Source organism: Eptatretus burgeri, chromosome 7 (assembly GCF_056783735.1).
Source record: "Eptatretus burgeri isolate ZD-2024b chromosome 7, Ebu_testis_v1, whole genome shotgun sequence".
Lineage (NCBI taxonomy): Eukaryota > Metazoa > Chordata > Myxini > Myxiniformes > Myxinidae > Eptatretus > Eptatretus burgeri.
In genome coordinates, this window is record NC_140967.1 from 60,791,775 (window position 1) to 60,809,274 (window position 17,500).

At 46.7% G+C, this 17,500-nt stretch overlaps 1 protein-coding gene across 6 annotated transcripts in view; it reads left to right on the forward strand.

Annotated features, from left to right (window-relative positions):
- The window catches only part of LOC147023369 (neuropilin and tolloid-like protein 2), a 154,311-nt gene that overhangs the window by 73,168 nt on the left and 63,643 nt on the right, over nt 1-17,500 (forward strand). For all 6 annotated transcript variants that reach the window (XM_085888704.1, XM_085888707.1, XM_085888706.1 and 3 more), the window contains 2 exons: nt 652-696; nt 2,569-2,696. In XM_085888704.1, coding sequence (XP_085744830.1) covers nt 652-696; nt 2,569-2,696 — 173 coding nt within the window. The remainder of the gene's footprint in view (nt 1-651; nt 697-2,568; nt 2,697-17,500) is intronic.

The window sequence follows — 17,500 nt, forward strand, 5'->3', positions numbered from 1 at the left end:
AGGAATTTGTTGGGCCACAGTATTTTTTTTATTTTTTTCATTATTATCTCTGCTGGGTATTTTCAGACCCCTGCATGGGGAGAGAACGGGAGGAACCAAGTGGAGGCCCCAATAGGCCATCACTGATGCAACTATACTGACGATGACCATGGGGGGCTTATTACTTCTGTTCTGGTGTTTTGCTTAAGTGTAAAAGTAGCCTGCGCTCCTGGTGGGTGACTGATACCCCGTACAAATGAAAACGGACACTTTGCTTCGCGTGCTGGGCCGCCTGATCAAGCAAAGCGAACTCTGCACATGACAAGTGCATGCACATAATTTCAAGGCACCAACTGTGGCTTCGACATCCGGCCAGGGAGGGTTTCGAATCTTGCTTGTCCTGTTTGCCTCCCGAAGGGGGTATGATTTGTCTTTGATGACGGCATGACGGACACAGCCTGTGGAATTAAAACCAGTCAAGTTGATGAGAGTAAACACAATGAATGCATTTATGGGGATCAAATCTGCAATCAAAACTATTAAGAGAGGATTTTCATCTGCGATTATATTAATTGTTTTTTGAGATCTGAACACAATTTTTTTGGAAGTCAGAAAAATCAAAACTGCTGAAAGAATCTGTGATTGTACTATTCTTCTTCTACCCTCATCCAGATCCAGACCTGCAAGATTTCGGAGGGTTGCATGGCCCACTGCCAGGTGGGTGAGATGCGTTTGGCTTGCCAAGCTGTTCACCATGTGTGACTGCATCATTGTCTGGGCTGGTTTATTTTTTGGGGGTTTTGATAAAAAAAATTATGGGGGGGGGGGAAGAGAGGGGGGGACACCAACAGCAGAGTTGAAGGACAAAATAGGAGACTTGGACAAATAAGGAATGTAGCAAAGAATGAGAGGAAGGGAAGGATGCCTGGGGTGGACAAGATGGATACAAAAGCATATTCTTAGAAGGGAAAAACTGGAAATTTGGAGGGAGATTGGTTTGGGGAAGGTTAACGGGTTGGACAAAGTTGTGGTTTTGGTTGGGGAATATGAGATGGTGGTGAACAGCTGTCTTGAAGACCTGAAGGGAAGAATGAGATTGATTTTGAAGAGGATGTGGAAGTTAGTTCCACAGGTGGGGGAAATTTTTGGAAATCTGCAAACATCTCTGCCCTGCATAAAAAAGGTGCAAAAACAGATCCCTGCAACTACAGACCAATCAGCCTTCTCCCAATCATCAGCAAGGTTATGGAATCCACCGTCACTTCAGACATGAAATCCTTCCTCTTCTCCAATGGTTTGATTTCCGATCATCAATTTGGTTTCAGACCAGGTCACTCTACCCTGGATATGCTGCTTCTGCTCTCCCAACAATGGATGGAGGTCCTCAATGCCAGACAGGAAATCCGAGCCATATCCCTAGACATATCACGTGCTTTTGACACAGTCTGGCACCCTGCCCTGCTCACCAAAATCTCTTCCTATGGTATCCAAGGCCATCTCCACTCATGGCTCGCAGACTTCCTCTCCTGTCGCAGTCAACATGTGCTCAAGGTCCGCCAACAACCCCCTTCTGGTAAAACTATCAAAATCACAAATCACTGCTCACCTTCATTCTTTCATTCCTCTTTTTCCCCACCTTTGGAATAAACTCTCTCACTCTATTCAATTCCATTCTTCCCTCCAGGCTTTCAAAACAGCTGTTCACCACCACCTCTTATCTTTCCCCATCCAAATCCTTGATCTTTTTTACCCCCGATAATCCACCCAAGCCCACCTCCTTCAAATTCCCTGCTTTCCTTCCTGAAAGTCCCTGTAACGTCCATCTTCTATTCCCCATGTTCCCCATCCCATCCGTCTCCCTTCCGCAGATCTCCTAATGTCTCTGTTCCCCACTGTTTTGTCCTTCCCACTCCCTCCCCTCTTGCCTCATGCCCCTTGCTGTGCATTGTGTGTTAGCTCTACACGAGCCTCGACAAGGTATACAAAAAAAAAATTCATAAATAAGAACACCAAATGAGTGGAGGTGAGCAGTGATTCTGCATTTAGGTAGTTTCAGCAGAAGGTGGTTGATGGTGGATCACGTGTGCCCTGCAGAAGACTGCGGGGGGGGGGGGGGGGTTACGAAAACACATTGGCTACGAGAATGGAGAACAAGTCAGGAAGCCAAGAGTGGAGTTGGCCTTGACTGCCATAGGCAGAGAGTTTGAAGAGCAAGGGGAGATGTCAGACTGTATCGAAAATTAGAGATATGTCATGAGAGACGGCCCTGATCTTATATCCAACATTGAGGAACTCCCTCCATTGCTAGTCTCTGCTTTAATTTTTCATCCAAATAAATAACACATTTGTGTACAAGGCAGGTGATATAACAGGCATTTTTATTTGATTTTTAAAAGACCTTGGCTGTATTTTTTGCATATTTGTTTGTTTCTATCTATCACAACATCACAGCTTGCTGCCACTGTTCGGAAGTGAGGGTGATATGATGGTAACTTGCAAATGATGCTTGAATTTTTTGTGGCACATTAATTCTCCACCTTTCTCATATTCCTAGATATGGCTATTACCATACTGGTGTGCTCTGTGCAGAGTGTGAATTTGAGTTCTTTGGTTCGGATGGTGTGATACGATCAAGGCAGGCTGAAGTCGAGGCAAAGGTGGTGCACGGCTACCACATGGACTGCAGCTGGATCATTCGAGCTCCTCAAAATGCCAGGGTGAATCTTAATTGTATAATAAAAGTTTGCCTTTCTCAACATCAGCAAAAGAGGCAGCTAATGATGGCCCCCATTTTTGCTCATGACTAGTTTTCAGCTGACCCGAGCTTAGTGTCGGCCTGTGCTTGATCAGTGCAATAACAAAGGTGTATTCTCAAAAACAAGACTGAGCCAATAAGGAAGGACACTTCATAATAGTGTGATGTATAGTTGATAGCACGTTATGATGTTAGATGATATACTTTTGCCCAGGCTGCAAATTCAAGGCTGCAACACTTTGGGGACATCTGTTTTATTGTTCTGTACAAAATGTCAGAATCTAGTCCACCTGTTCAACTACAGCACCTGGCATTCTGTAAACTTCTCATCCTCTGTTCAGTATTTACATGAGCCTTCGCTTCTATTTCTATAATCAAGGGAGGCACAAAGCACTCCTCCCTTTATATGGGACGGTTTCTCTGTATGTAACTTTAACATGAGGATTGAAAATTCGTTTCTCAGCTTCTACTGGACGAAATTGGCTGCAAATTTCAGAAGTAAATCCTTTGTATGTCACGGTAATATGTTCCAAATTTCAGCAACGTCCATTTCCGCATTCTTGAGTTTTTAACGAAAACCCTCAAAAGTCACGTTGGTGTCTGTCTGTCCGTCTGTCCATCCGCCCAAAATGTGTTGGTGCTCATATCTCAAAGGCGATACATTGAAACGAGCTTAAACTTGCAATATACATCGGACAATGAGTCCAATTAATGGCTTTCGAAACAAATTCCACCTAAGTGCTATAGTTTTTTTATTTTTTGATATTTTTTTGCTCATATTCAACTATCCACGCATAATCCACTGAGAAACATCATGCAATTCTGCTTGGTTTCTGCCGGAGGGCAGCATTATCTATCATTTACGGATAGGCATTAGTACATCAATTTATTCATGCATCAAATAAGTAGTCTAAAATTGTACATACACATTACCCTGCGCTCGCGAAGCAAAAATCAGGGTAAAGCTATCGGTAGTGTATGTACATATGTCGTACGTCATATCGTTAGAATCTGGAACCCATCGCACACAACTCCAGTCCACGTAGTTCAGTTATTTCGTTAAGTATATGTGTATAGTTAGAATCCATCCCCTGTGTCTAATGGGAATTAAGTGTACGTGCGCTGTGGGTTATTTTATAGATAGGATTTTTTTACATTCCTTACAACGACGACAACAACGCCATCTTCACTCTCACACAACAACACTCTGCTCGTGGCATTATTCGCGCGCTCGCCAGCAAGCATGCGCATGGGCGGAGTCTAACATAGGCATGCCGTCCCTCTTTGGCCAATCGGCAAGGAGCGGGCGTCTCACCCGCCCCGTTTCCGACTCGGCACCATCACCATTACGCACGTTGCCGAAGGTGAGGAGGTGAGCGAAGCCACAAACGCCTCCGATCGGGACTCCGCCCAGCAGGGTGGGAGTTGCCCCACCTACTGTGGGCCTGTCCAATGGGAGAAGGCCAGGGAATCGCGCGATGGGTCCGACCAATCAGTAGGCGAGTAGCCAGGAGAAGAGGCCCTCCATCCTGAAGAGAAAGAGTGGTTGTCAGGACGAGCGTGAGGAGAATTTGCGTCGAGTCTGCTGGAGTTTTGCGTCCTGAGTCTGCTCGAGTGCGCGTCTCTGCCTGGGTTTGCGGCAGACTGCATCCCACGCTTCGAGGGTGTCTCGTCCGGCGTGTTGCAGCGAGCGGTCGAGTTTCATCGGGGGTGATCACCTCGTCTCGCCTCCGCTGGATTCGGCTGCCCTGGTCCAGCCTTTGGCGACCGGAACTCCGGGAAGGGGTGGATGACCAGCCACGCGCTTGCGGCCAGGTCGCCAGCCGTCCTGACTCCCAGCCGAACTATCCTCTTCGGCTGGAGAGCCGAATAAAGACCCGGCAGGTCCATTTCTTTTTTTGGGTGTGCGTCTGTGTGTGGCCCGTCTGTAAGTAGAACTGTTAAGTGTTTTTGTTGTATATTATTCACATTTCTTAGTCGTGATAACTCTGCCCTTACGTGCTCCCCTCTTCCCCCCATTGTAAAATAAATATCCCTATTGTTCAATGTCTCATCTCATCATTGTCCTTTCTGTCATTGGTTTGCCGCACTGTGAACGGGAATTAGGAGGCCTCATTGCTGCCGAAATCGTGCAATCGGCCCGGCAGGATTCTGGTACTCCCTGCTCGGGGTGTGGCCCGGATCGTGCAGATCCTGCTGAGGGTGAATTTCCCCAGTAGTTTGGATGATGTGGGTATTTTGGTAAATTGAAATTGGCAATCGACCCTATCCCACGCGGTCGACCTATTGGCGATATTCGGTCCGATAAGGGACCCGTCGGCTCCAGAGTTATCCGGGCTGACGACCTATAAATTCCGGGTGTTTGGTGGAGCCAACTCTACTGCTCCATCTAGCGGTCGTGCTCGCCACCGAAACTCGGCCCCACAACAATATGTCATATGAGTCTGCATTTTGTTCAGATCGAAAACTGTTCAGTGGAAGAAATTGAAACTTTACCACATGTTACATGACCATGTGATATAGCGGTCACTCTTTTGAGGTCAACATTTCTCTTCTCTTCCTATGCTATCCAAGGCAATCTCCACTCATGGCTCATACACTTCCTCTCCTGTCTCAGCCAACTTGTGGCCCTCAATGGAATTCTCTCCTCCCCTCTTCCTGTCCAGGTTGGAGTTCTTCAAGGCAGTGTTCTGGGCCCTGTTATTTTTTGGTTTTCATGAATGATCTCTCCGACTCTCGGAAAATCCTCTTTATCTCTTTGCTGATGACTCCACTCTCTCCGCACCATCTGTCATCCCTCAGATCAGCAAGCAGCAGCCTCTTCACTCTCTACAGTTCTGGATAACATCACAAACTGGTCCAACATGTGGAACATGTCCTTCAACCTTGATAAATCTCACACTCTCACTCTGTCTCTCTGAAAGGACCATCTGGAACCCCCCCCCCCCACCCCTCTACTTTCTCAACACTCTTCTTGAAGAAATCCTTTCATTCAAACTTCTGGGTATCACGATCTGCCACGATCTTTCCTGGGAAAGCCATGAGCTGGCCAAGAAAGCCAGTCGCCAACTGGGAATCCTCCGTCATGCAAAGTCCTTCCTTGGCACACATGAGCTCAAAACTACGTACAAAGCTTTCATCTACAGGCTTATGGAGTACTTCTCTCCCCTCAGGACTGGTGCTCCCACCTATCACCTTTCTTGGCTTCATGCCATGGAAACCAAGGCATTTAGGATCATTGGTGTCTCCCGCGATGAGGCTGAGTCTTTGGGGCTCTCACTCTCTCAACGTAGGCAAGCCAGTGGTCTTTGTCTTCTACCATCTACTCTCCGGCCTCACCCCCTTGCTCTCTCTGTGATCTGCCCCCCACATATTTCTGCAGGGTGCTCAAGGTCCACCAGCAACCCACTTCTGGTAAAACTACCAAAATAAAGAATCACTGCTCACCTTCACTCTTTCATTCCTCTTTTTTCCCGCATTTGGAACAAACTCCCACACACTCTTAAATCCTTCTCTTCCTGCCAGGTCTTCAAAACAGCTGTTCTTCACCATCTCTTATCTTTCCCCATCCAAAACCATGATCTTTTCTACCCCCGTGAATCCACCACAAACTCACCTCCTTGAAATTCCCTGCTTTCCTTCCTGAAAGTCCTTGTGGTGTCCACATCGTTTACCCCATTTACCCCACTCCATCCCTCTCCCTTCCACAGATCTCCTAATGTCTTTGTTCCACACTGTTTTGTGCTTCCTTCTCCCATGCCACTTGTCTCCTGGTCCCCTTGTTGTACGTTTTGTGTGTTAGCTCTTATACAAGCCTCGGCATTGTATATTAAACAATAAAAAGGCCAAAGGTCAACAGAGGCCAATCTTCTAAAATCCTCAATTTCCATCCGAGTGGCTAGAAATTTGAACAGGATTTTCCTATCAGGTTACTCAATTCAACCACCAACTATTTTCAAAGTCAACATAGACCGATATTTCTGAAATTGTTAATTTTCATCCGATTGACATGAAATTTGAACAAGATTTTCATATCAGCTCATTCAATTCAACCACCAATTATTTTGGAGCTCAAACTTAAGCCAAAAGGTCAACATAGGCCGAGATTTCTGAAATCCTCAATTTTCAACCGATTGACTTGAAATTTGAACAGGATTTTCATATCAACTCATTCAATTCAACCACCAACTATTTTTGAGGTGAACATGGGCCAAAAGGTCAACATAGACCGAAATTCTAAAATCGACAATTTTCATCCGATTGACTTGAAATTTGAACAGGATTTGCACATTTGGTCATTGAATTCAACTTAAAATTATTTTGGAGGTCAAAATCGGCCGAATTTCTTAAATTGGCAATTTTCATCCGATTGACTTGAAATTTGAAAATAATTCTTAGGAAAAATGCCAGGAACATAGAAAAGATCCCTTTATTTGGTATGTGATATGTGGCAAACTATAGAAAAGAAGGGATATTCTTGAGAAAAATGCCAGGGACATATAATAGGCCCCTTTATATGTTATGTGATCTGTGGCAAAATATAGAAAAGAATGGACATTACATAGCTTGTAGAAAATGCCAAACAATAGAAAAGAAGGGACATTCCCATGGCTTATGGAAAATGTCAGACGATAAAAAATACGGCACATTAAAAAAAATCTCATGTGCATGCTGTACTACCTTTGTGTTCTTAGGAGGAACACAGTAATGCTCCAGAAAAGTTCATATAAAGGGGTATATATATATATATATATATATATATATATATATATATATATATATATATATATATATATATATATATATATATATATATATATATACACACACACGAGTAAATTCAACCTGCTGCTTCGCTGACGGGTGTGAAGGGGAGTGGTGGAGAAAGAGAGGGGGAGGGGAGAGTTTGATGTTTGAAAACGGATGTTTGTAGACAGACACACATGGGGTCATAATGGGTTGGGGAACGTGCTGAGGGTGGGTTGGTTGATTGAGCACCAAATATGGCACAGCCCCAGGCAAAAATGCTGCAGTTAGAACTATAGTATATAAGAGTTGTAATCTCATATACTACAGTAGTCTGTAGATAATTACAAGAAAGGAATGTTATTTTTGCCTGGCGCATCTCAAAGAGCCTCTCCTAACCAAATCCAACTGCCTGGCTTCTCGGGCCGACCCTGTTTCTCACTAAAGGCAGAATGTGGAAGGCGAGTTCCCAGCACCTTAAAACCAGGTGGTCCAGGTGGGTGGAGCTCATTAGCCATGAATGGCTATCTGCCTAAGAGAGGGACAATTCTGATCTCAAACCAGGGTAGGTGGTACTTGTAAGCCTTGATCGGCAATCTGCCAAGGAGAGGGACAACTTTGACCTCAAACCCGAGTAGGTGGTACTCCTAAGCCTTGATCAGCTCTCTGCCTAGGAGTGAGAAAACTCTGATCTCAAACCAGGGTAGGTGGTGGCTTTTAACTGTCAAGGTCTACTGGTGATATTCTATCCCTAATCACCGAACATGTGAATCGTGCTTTAGATCATCATGGAGAAGCCAGGGTTGTTTCGCTTAACATCTTGAAGGCTTTTGACAAAGTGTGGCACAAGGGCCTCAGCCATATGCTAAAATCATATGGCATCTCTGGAAAATAGCTCGATACTATTTCTGGCTTCCTTGTAAATCATCAAATGTCTATGGTACATGAGGGACAGTTGTCCCCTATCTATAATATGAATGTTAGTGTTCCTCAGGGGTCTGTGTTGGGTCCAATATTGTTCTTGTTATATATCAATGATCTGACTGATTGTATTCTTTCTCAATTAAGCATTTACATAGATGATTCAACACTGTATACGACTTATCCAGGAACCTTATCTCCTCCTTCCCGTATCCGTGCCACTACCACTCTCAATGAGGACTTAGAGTGTGATTAACTGGGGAAAGGAATGGCTTGTTACTTTCAACCGAAAAAGACCCACTTGTTGTCTGTGTCTATTTCAAGATCACCTTGTGTTCCAACCTGGTCTCTGGATTCTTCCCCTTTTCAAGAACTTCCTGTTATCCATCTGCTTGAATTGGATATCAGCTCCAACCTCAGCTGGGAAAAGTACATCTCTGGTATCACAAAAATAACGTCCCAGCACCTTGGCTGCTTTATCTCATGCTCAGTGATACCTTAATCAAGCTGCTATGCTCCAAACATACAAGGCCACTATACGACCTGTCATGGAACATCATTGCCATATTTGGGCTGGTGCTCCGGCCTGTCACCTATCTCTCCTTGACAGAATCCAGAACGTGACGTGCTGCCATTGTGGTGGGACAGTAGTTGGTATCATCCCTGAAACTTCTCTCAGTCCGCTGCTCTGTTAATTCATTGAGCCTTTTCTATAGATATTACCATGGAATGTGCTCTGAGGGTCTCTCACATGTTGTTCCACTTGAGCATACTTTCAATCGCTCTACTCCTTTGGCAGTTTCTTCCCATCCATGCACTGCATCTGCCCCAAGGAGTAAGACTATGAGGTATTCTTCTAGTCCCCCCTTGCCCCCCACATTGCATCACTTTCAAAAAGTTTACCTGCATCCTGCTTTCCCTCAATCCCAACCTACCTCAACTGAAGAGGAATGTCAATATATTCCTCCTTTCTGTTTAATATCTATACTTTCCTTTATGAGTGGCCTTTGTCTTTGTGGTGGATGAAATCTCATAAAATAAATAAATAAACAAACAGACAGACACGAACCAATTGTTTAACCCCACTTTTCAGTTCGTGTGCAGCATGGCAATTCAAGGTTTGGTACAATTCTGTGATCTGTTTTACCCGTTGATCAGAATGCATCCCGCCGGTGTGGGCGTTCCAGTTGTGTGTTCACAGCTGTTAGTCAGATCAATTGTGACGAACTTTCTTGATGAAGGAAGTAGCATGGTTGATTGAATTAAAAATTTTGTGTTTACCCTCCCCACGACTTGACATTGTATGACGAGCAATTTAAATTGCTGCAACAGTGACATAACCCAAGTGTTGTATTAGTATGCTACAAAAGTGTTACCATTAACTGTATGGTTTCTCACTCCATTTATAGGATTGGACATACATTTCGGACATGAGCACAGATAACAAAACTGACTTTTCCTGATCTTTTAAATCCCCAACCCATGGCACTGAGATTGTACAACAGTCATCGCAATTGGAAGACTGACTTGGTATTTATATAATGTATTTTGGACACTCCCAACGACTTGGATTAGGTAGGGTTTCAATATGCCCTTTGATTTGAATCCTGTTTTATTTACTTATTTATGTTATAGGGTCTAAAGCCATCCGGATAGCAGTTTGAGGTGAAACACATTGGGTTGACCTGTTAAGCATCCTCACCTGAACCCATGCCCCATGCTGGGTACCTGAGTTCAAATCTCATATGTTACGGTATATGTATTCGTCCACCGTTTATTGATGTCCTTATAATTAATGTACAAATATATTTATGTTTACTCATTTCCTTGTAATGCACACAAAACTGCAATGATGTTTACTCGTGTATTTTTAACTCCGTCACCGAAGGTGGATGGAGATCATTTTAATGCCTGTTTGTCTGTCTGTTTGTCTGTGAGCAGGATATCTCAAAAAGTTATAGACGGATTCGGACGAAATTTTGTGGACATTTTGAGTGTGTGACAAGGACGAATTGATTAGATTTTGGTGACTATCTGGATCTGGATCTGGATCCACATATGAGAATTTTTAAAGCAATTCTTCACCATTGAGAGATGGGCCAAAAACAATAATATAGCCTGATATTTAAAAAAAAACTTGTGGACAGATTATGACAAAACTTGGTGGATGAGTTGGTTAGGTGAGAAGAGCAAGCTGATTCGATTTTGGTTCAGGTCTGGATGCAGATCCGACCTATCGGTGGATACACCAGAGTTGGTGTCAAAGCCACCCAATGCTCGCCTGTTTATACATTTATCGTTTTTAAAAGACGAGTCCAATAATTAATATTTTTTTTATAAAGCATTGCAGTGAAGTATCATTATAAAGCAATATATGTATTTGTATATTGTAATCAGTAACAATAGCGCAAGTGAGCACAATATACAACCGAACAAGAAGGTATATACAGAATTGTGCTACTACATGGAAAACAGCATCCTGGTTGTCATGGCAACCACTTTAGATGAAGAACGTATGTCGCTACACACTGTCTCCACAGTCTGTACTTATGAACCAAATATGAAACGTGAAAGTTGAAAACTTTGGGAGTTAGAGTGCGGACAGGAACGGACGGACAGACGGATGGACGACCCGATAATACGCCCGATATATATATATATATATATATATATATATATATATATATATATGTATATATATATATATATATGTATATGTATATACATATATATGTATATGTATATATGTATATGTATATATATATATGTATATGTATATATATGTATATGTATATATATGTATATGTATATATATATATGTATATGTATATATATGTATATGTATATATATGTATATGTATATACATATATATGTATATGTATGTATATACATATATATGTATATATATATATATATATGTATATATATATATGTATGTATATATATATGTATATATATATATATGTATATATATATGTATATATATATGTATATATATATATATATATGTATATGTATATATGTATATATATGTATATATATATATGTATGTATATGTATATATATATATATATATATATGTATATGTATATATGTATATATATGTATATATATATATGTATGTATATGTATATATATGTATATATGTATATGTATATATATGTATATATATATATGTATATGTATATATATGTATATATATATATGTATATGTATATGTATATATATATATATATATGTATATATATTGTTGCGGTCTTCGCGCCCGCCGGCGTGCTGACGGCCACGTAACTCGAATCGCGGCACGTCGCCCACCGGACGGACAATCCAGTCGTGACCCTCTCGGACTAACGCCGGGAACCAGTCACGGGTGGACCTTTCGGTCTCACCGCGATCGAGCCAATCAGCCCCCGCGTGGGATAGGGTTGCTCGCCAAATTCGAACTACCTAAGTACCCACGCGGAGGGTAGACCGGGCGATCGCACCTCGCCGCAGGTCGACTTCGGACACGGGCCACTTAAGCGACCCGTTCCGTACTATCAGAATAACCGAGCGGTGTTATCGTCGACCTCGACGGTTCGATTAATTATCGGGCGTATTCAGCCCACTACCAACCCTTTACGTGAAGCAAGATGGGGATTCAATGGAGGAAAAGACGAAGCGAAGCGGGAGAACAGTTCAACAATAAAGCACGTTTATTCTCGGCACACGGGAAGCACACAAATACAATTCCACCAAATGCACACAAAAAAGAAAACACAATTCCATTTACACAAAAAGCAAACATAAAAGTGAAAACACAGTGCAGAGCTAATACCGACTACCGAGCACACGGCAACACTTATACAATTCTACTTCACAGACGGCGCCGACAACACATACCCAAAACCAAGGAAAAGAAATACCCTCAAGAATGAGGTAGGCCTGGGGCCGAGACCTGGTCGGGCCTACCCGTCTGGTGATGAGACGCGGAGCGGCGATGGCGCCTCACTCCGCGGGCCTCGCGGACAGTGTCAGGCAGGGGGTGGGAAAAGGGGCCCCCTTGGTCGCACTATCTCAGCGCGGGGGGAAACAGGAGGGGGGTTGCTGATGCTCGGGGTATAGAGGATCTTTATTATGTGCGACGAGCGTCTCCACCTCGGCCAGGTCGCGCTGCCGGCCTCCCTCGGGCGCGCAGCTCCTTGCACGACGCGAGCACCCTTCGTCCGACTCGCCGCCTCTCCACAGCTCGTCCCCTCCGTTCCGACTCTCCTTCGCCTCGTTCCGACCTTTACGACTCCCTTCTTCCTCGTTCCGACTTCTTACTCTACCCTTTTACTGACGAACACCGTCCTTTTATCCCCCCGTAACTTCGCCTTTGACCCCCTCCCTTTGACCTTTCAACTCGCTCCCCATTGGCCCGACAAAAAGTGGGCGTGAAGGCTTTTTGATCCACAAATTTGCATATATCGATCGCCCTGGGGCGGGGCCACCTGCCCCTCGCTCACCGATTGGACGGCAAAAAGTGGGCGTGTGTCGTTTTGGATCCGTTTTTGAAGCAGAAAATCCGTGATTTTGTACACGCTGTTCAACGTGCGCCCTACACGAGTCCAGCATCGGTGCCCATGAGTGGCGCGAGACGACGGCGATGCGATGGTGGCGAGTTGTGACGGTAAAGGTCGTGGCGGTTGTGGTGAAGCGGTGGTTGTGGTCGGTGGTTGATGTTGTGGTTGTGATGGTGGCGATTGGTCCAAAATAAAGATAGTAAAAGAAAACCGGCTATCCTGAAGAGTCGCAGCACGTATAAATGACATGTATTCCCACTAGACAACGGGTTTGGGCCTAACTACACATGCACTTACCGAGATACCTCACCTAAGGGACCTGAATGGTGGTTTGCGAATCTGGTAACCACAACACTACCCCTTCCCTTTTTACAGACTCGTCCCGAGTCGTCAAATTTTCGTGTGCCATCATGTGTAGTTTTCCCCTAGTACATTTTACCTACGGATCCCTGAGTGCGACATTCATGGTATTCGTGTCCCCAAAATAAATAACCTGAGGGCTGCGTAACTACCTAAACAAACTCACTCACACGGACGACTTAAATAAAATTGCCGGCGCTAGACAGACATGCCGGGGGGCGCACTCATATTTACAGTACATCTTACCTTAACTTACAAATTTTACACTAAACCATGGCCCAGGATCATTGAACTCTGCAAAAGAAAGCAGTTAGCAGGGAGCCAGGCTGCCCACATGCAGTCTCTGACTCAAACAATGCAGGTGACAGGGAACGTGGCTGGCTGCTCACACGCAGTCCAAGGCCTTCCTTTTTGAACTGAACTCAGTGAACCACAACGGTGCTTGGGCTGCACAACGCAGTCTCCGTGCCAGCTCAAGTGGCACACGCAATGAGCACAACGAATGGATGCATGAACACAAACACGGTGCACGGGCCGCCACTGCAGGCCCGTGTTGTAGCTGCCAACAGGGCAGTTCTTGCAGCTTGCAAACTGTTGCTTTCAGATCCTGGCGCACATGGAAACGAACGGGATGGGACAAAGCAAAAATTGAACGGGGGCTGGTGAACAGGGGCAGTGGGCATGGCATGGCAAAGGCAGCAGGCAAACACAGCCCGCAGAAGAAGGCCGCTGCAGGCAAACACAGCCGGCAGATGAACTGGCCGGCACAGGCCTTGCAGCACACAGCTGCCGATGAAGTTGGCCGGCCTCCGCCTTGAAGCAAAACACGGCCAGCCGATGAAGTTGGCCAGCCTTTGCCGTTCAATGGAGGTTGGTGGAGGGAGTGTGGTGGTGCTGGCCACTTGGAAGGCGGGCTCGGACCTACCTACCTGTCTCCCTCCCAACCTATCGCCTTTGCCTGTCACTGTACATACCCACTCCCTTAATTTGTGAAAAACCAATTTAGCCCCCTTAATTTTTTTTATTTTTTTTTTATTTTTACTTCCCCACTATAAATCGTCCCCTAACCCCCTTTATCGTCCTTGTTCGGCTAACCTATTCTGTCACCTAGCCTACTCCCAACCCCTACGTTCCCTTCCCGGAGGGGAACAAGGGAGAGCTAACGTCCTGTGTCGAGGCCCAACGAAGCCTCAGAATGGCCTCCCCAGAGTTCGGCGATCTAACCCAAAGTGGGTCCAGCGGCCCACAACGAGAGCGAGGGGATGGATGGTGCGGAGGGGTACATCTCCTAATCTACCCTAACCATTTAACTGTTAAACTACCCCGGGGCTTTCAACAAGCGCCTCTCGCTTAAACTATTGGTTCTAACAACCCAGATTCCCGTCGCCTGTGTTGGTGTCCTTACAATTTCGGGCCTCGCCCCCCCAATTTTCTCTCCGTGCCCTCACACGGTCTCCTGGCTGGGACACGTGGCTCCCTTTGGCAGGCACGACCCTCTGCCGATTCTCCCGCTATGGCACCCCGGGCACTACACTGCCTCCGAGCCTACCAGCTCCCTAACACCGGGGAGTGCCCCCATGGCACCTCCCCTGAAACGCACACGTGGCAGGCCGGCCTCCCGGGCCCCTTTCCGAGGGTCACCCGTGCCCACTGCACTGCCCACGCGGCTAATGGCGCCCCGGGCCCCCGCACCAAGCAGGCGCACCCGTGCCCACTACTCTATCCCGGCCCCCCATGGGCCCTTGGCCTACCGCGGCCGACTAGCCTGGTGCCCGGGGTACCCACTCAGCGATACTCACCTTTCGCAGCCACGCTCCCAAGCCCGTCAACAGGGCTCCTGCACCCCTCCAAATGGGTTTCGAGCCTACTTTCCCACCAACAACAAAACGACCTCCATTTTTCAATTTGACTAACCCAGCTAACTCACTCTACACTGACCCCGGGGGTCCCTTGGGCGGGAGTCACTCCTCCCCCCAATCACTCATCGCACCATGCATTCCCCATTCGCTCCACACACACAGACCCGCTGGCCTCACTCACTCACCAAGCACATGCCTTCACCTCATAACTCACCAACAACTCTTCAACACACACACCACCGAACTCTGCCATCCTTCTAACTACCTCCCCTAACTAACTCGTGCTCCCACGTCGTCCCTTAAACTATAGCACGTTCCTTTTAACACTACGTAGCTAAACTACGTCAACTCTACACATTCACTGTCTGTCGCTGTCTCCAAATCATCCCATTTTATTTCCCAACCTAAAGCTCACTAAAATCCCTCTAACTAATCCATTCCACGGACTCCATGAGGACTTACCCCTGCCCCATGAAGTCGGTCTAACTAAGCTAACCCTTCCCCCTAACTAGTTTTCATCCTGTGCCCAGGTAAGGGGGTCTTTCACCCCTTGCCCAGGAATCCTGTACACCCGAAAGTGAGGCTTGTTGTTCTTTTTTTTTATTTTTTTTTTTCCATGCGCAGCACCTGCGCGGCAACTCAGAGCTCGCGCACTTTGCAACTGCCCGTGACGTCATGCAGCTGCACGTGTTCCTCGTCCCTCCTTGGACGGGACCATCCGGCAGAGATACCCCTCCTGCCGGATTCCAACCCCACGTGCAGCCATGACGTCACCGTGCGCATAAAAAAACACAAGCCCCACGTCTCGAGGGGTTCCCCACGCGAACGCATGTGCTTTGCCCGTTGGAGCTTAACACACACGATCGCGTGGAGAACCAGTTCGGTCCAAATCCGTCATCCTGCCTAAACTTTGTCCGTCCGCGGGATCGGCAAATCCACCGCTGGCGTTTCCGGACCGGGACTTCACTCTCGCAAGCGAGCACGTGGTGGTCTCGTGCGTTGCACAGCACGGACCGCGTGCTCACTGCTGGGTGAACCCGGCACGGTCCTCGAAACAACCACAGCCGCTACTCGGCTTTCTTTCTTCTGTCGCCTTCGTCGTCGCCATTCAACCCACGCACACCTGCGTGTTACGACGCACACAGTCCACACCATCACATTCACACCGGGAGACGCGGCTGCGTGCTCCCGCATGCCAACCGACATCTCCCTCACATAGCGCTCTCTCACACACACGGTCTCCCTGGCACACAGCGACCTTGCACACGGCCGTTCACTCACGCGTGCCTCACTACTCACACAAACCATACTACTCACACGTGGTGCTCCATTCACTCGCGCGGGGGCACTCACCCGCGGTGCCTCACCCACACACGCGAGGGCACTCACCCGCGGTGCCTCATTCACACACACGGCGTGCTGGGAAGCACACACTCCGGCACCATCGCCACCACACCACTCCCACACGGGGTCGCTTCCACACACGGGGACGCACTCACACCTTGCACCACACACACAGGGACAACCATACTGGGGATTCGTGTCCCCACAAGGGTCTCCGGGGCCTCTACACCCCCCAAGCTCTCAGTGCACCTGTCCACAGCACTCGTCCCCTCAACCTCGCAAAACACGACCGAACCCACCTGGTCGTGACTCACCTCAAGGGGGCATACTCCCTCCCCTCGTTCCTGGAGGAGGCCATCCAGGTGCTCGCACCGGGTCCCAACACGCTCCGCGAGCTCAACCCCATTGTCCTCCACTACCTCCGTGTGTGCGTGCGCGTCACTTACCCCGTCTTCATCGTGTAGTCTTCCCTCTATCGTTCCCATCTCCCGTGTCTCTGCCAACTCTTCACCCTTTACCTCCCTTGTCTCAACTATTATTTCTGTTGTCGTCACCTCGTGTCTCGTCTCACACGTTTTGGTCTCCCCATTTAATTTTTCCCTTTTGGTCACCGTCGATTCCTCTGTCACGACCCTCGCCCAACACGCCCCCCGAATTATTTTTTTACCCGCCTCCACCGCGGGCATGTTAGCCGTTGCACCCCCTTCCAGCTCGTTTGCTCCCACACGTGGAGTCGCCATTCCCAGCTCCCTGGTCACGGCCTTCATGCCCGCCTGCAGGCATCGGCCCATGTTCTGCGTCTCACCCCGGAGCTTTTTCGTTTCTTCCTTCATGTGCTTGTTCATGCCTTTCATTTCGTTTATAATTTCATTTGCGTTTGTATCCATCTTTTCGATTATTTGTTGTGCATTCGCATCCATCTTTTCGTTCATGCCTTTCATTTCGTTTTTCATTTCATTTGTGTTTGCATCCATTTTTTCGATCATTTTCG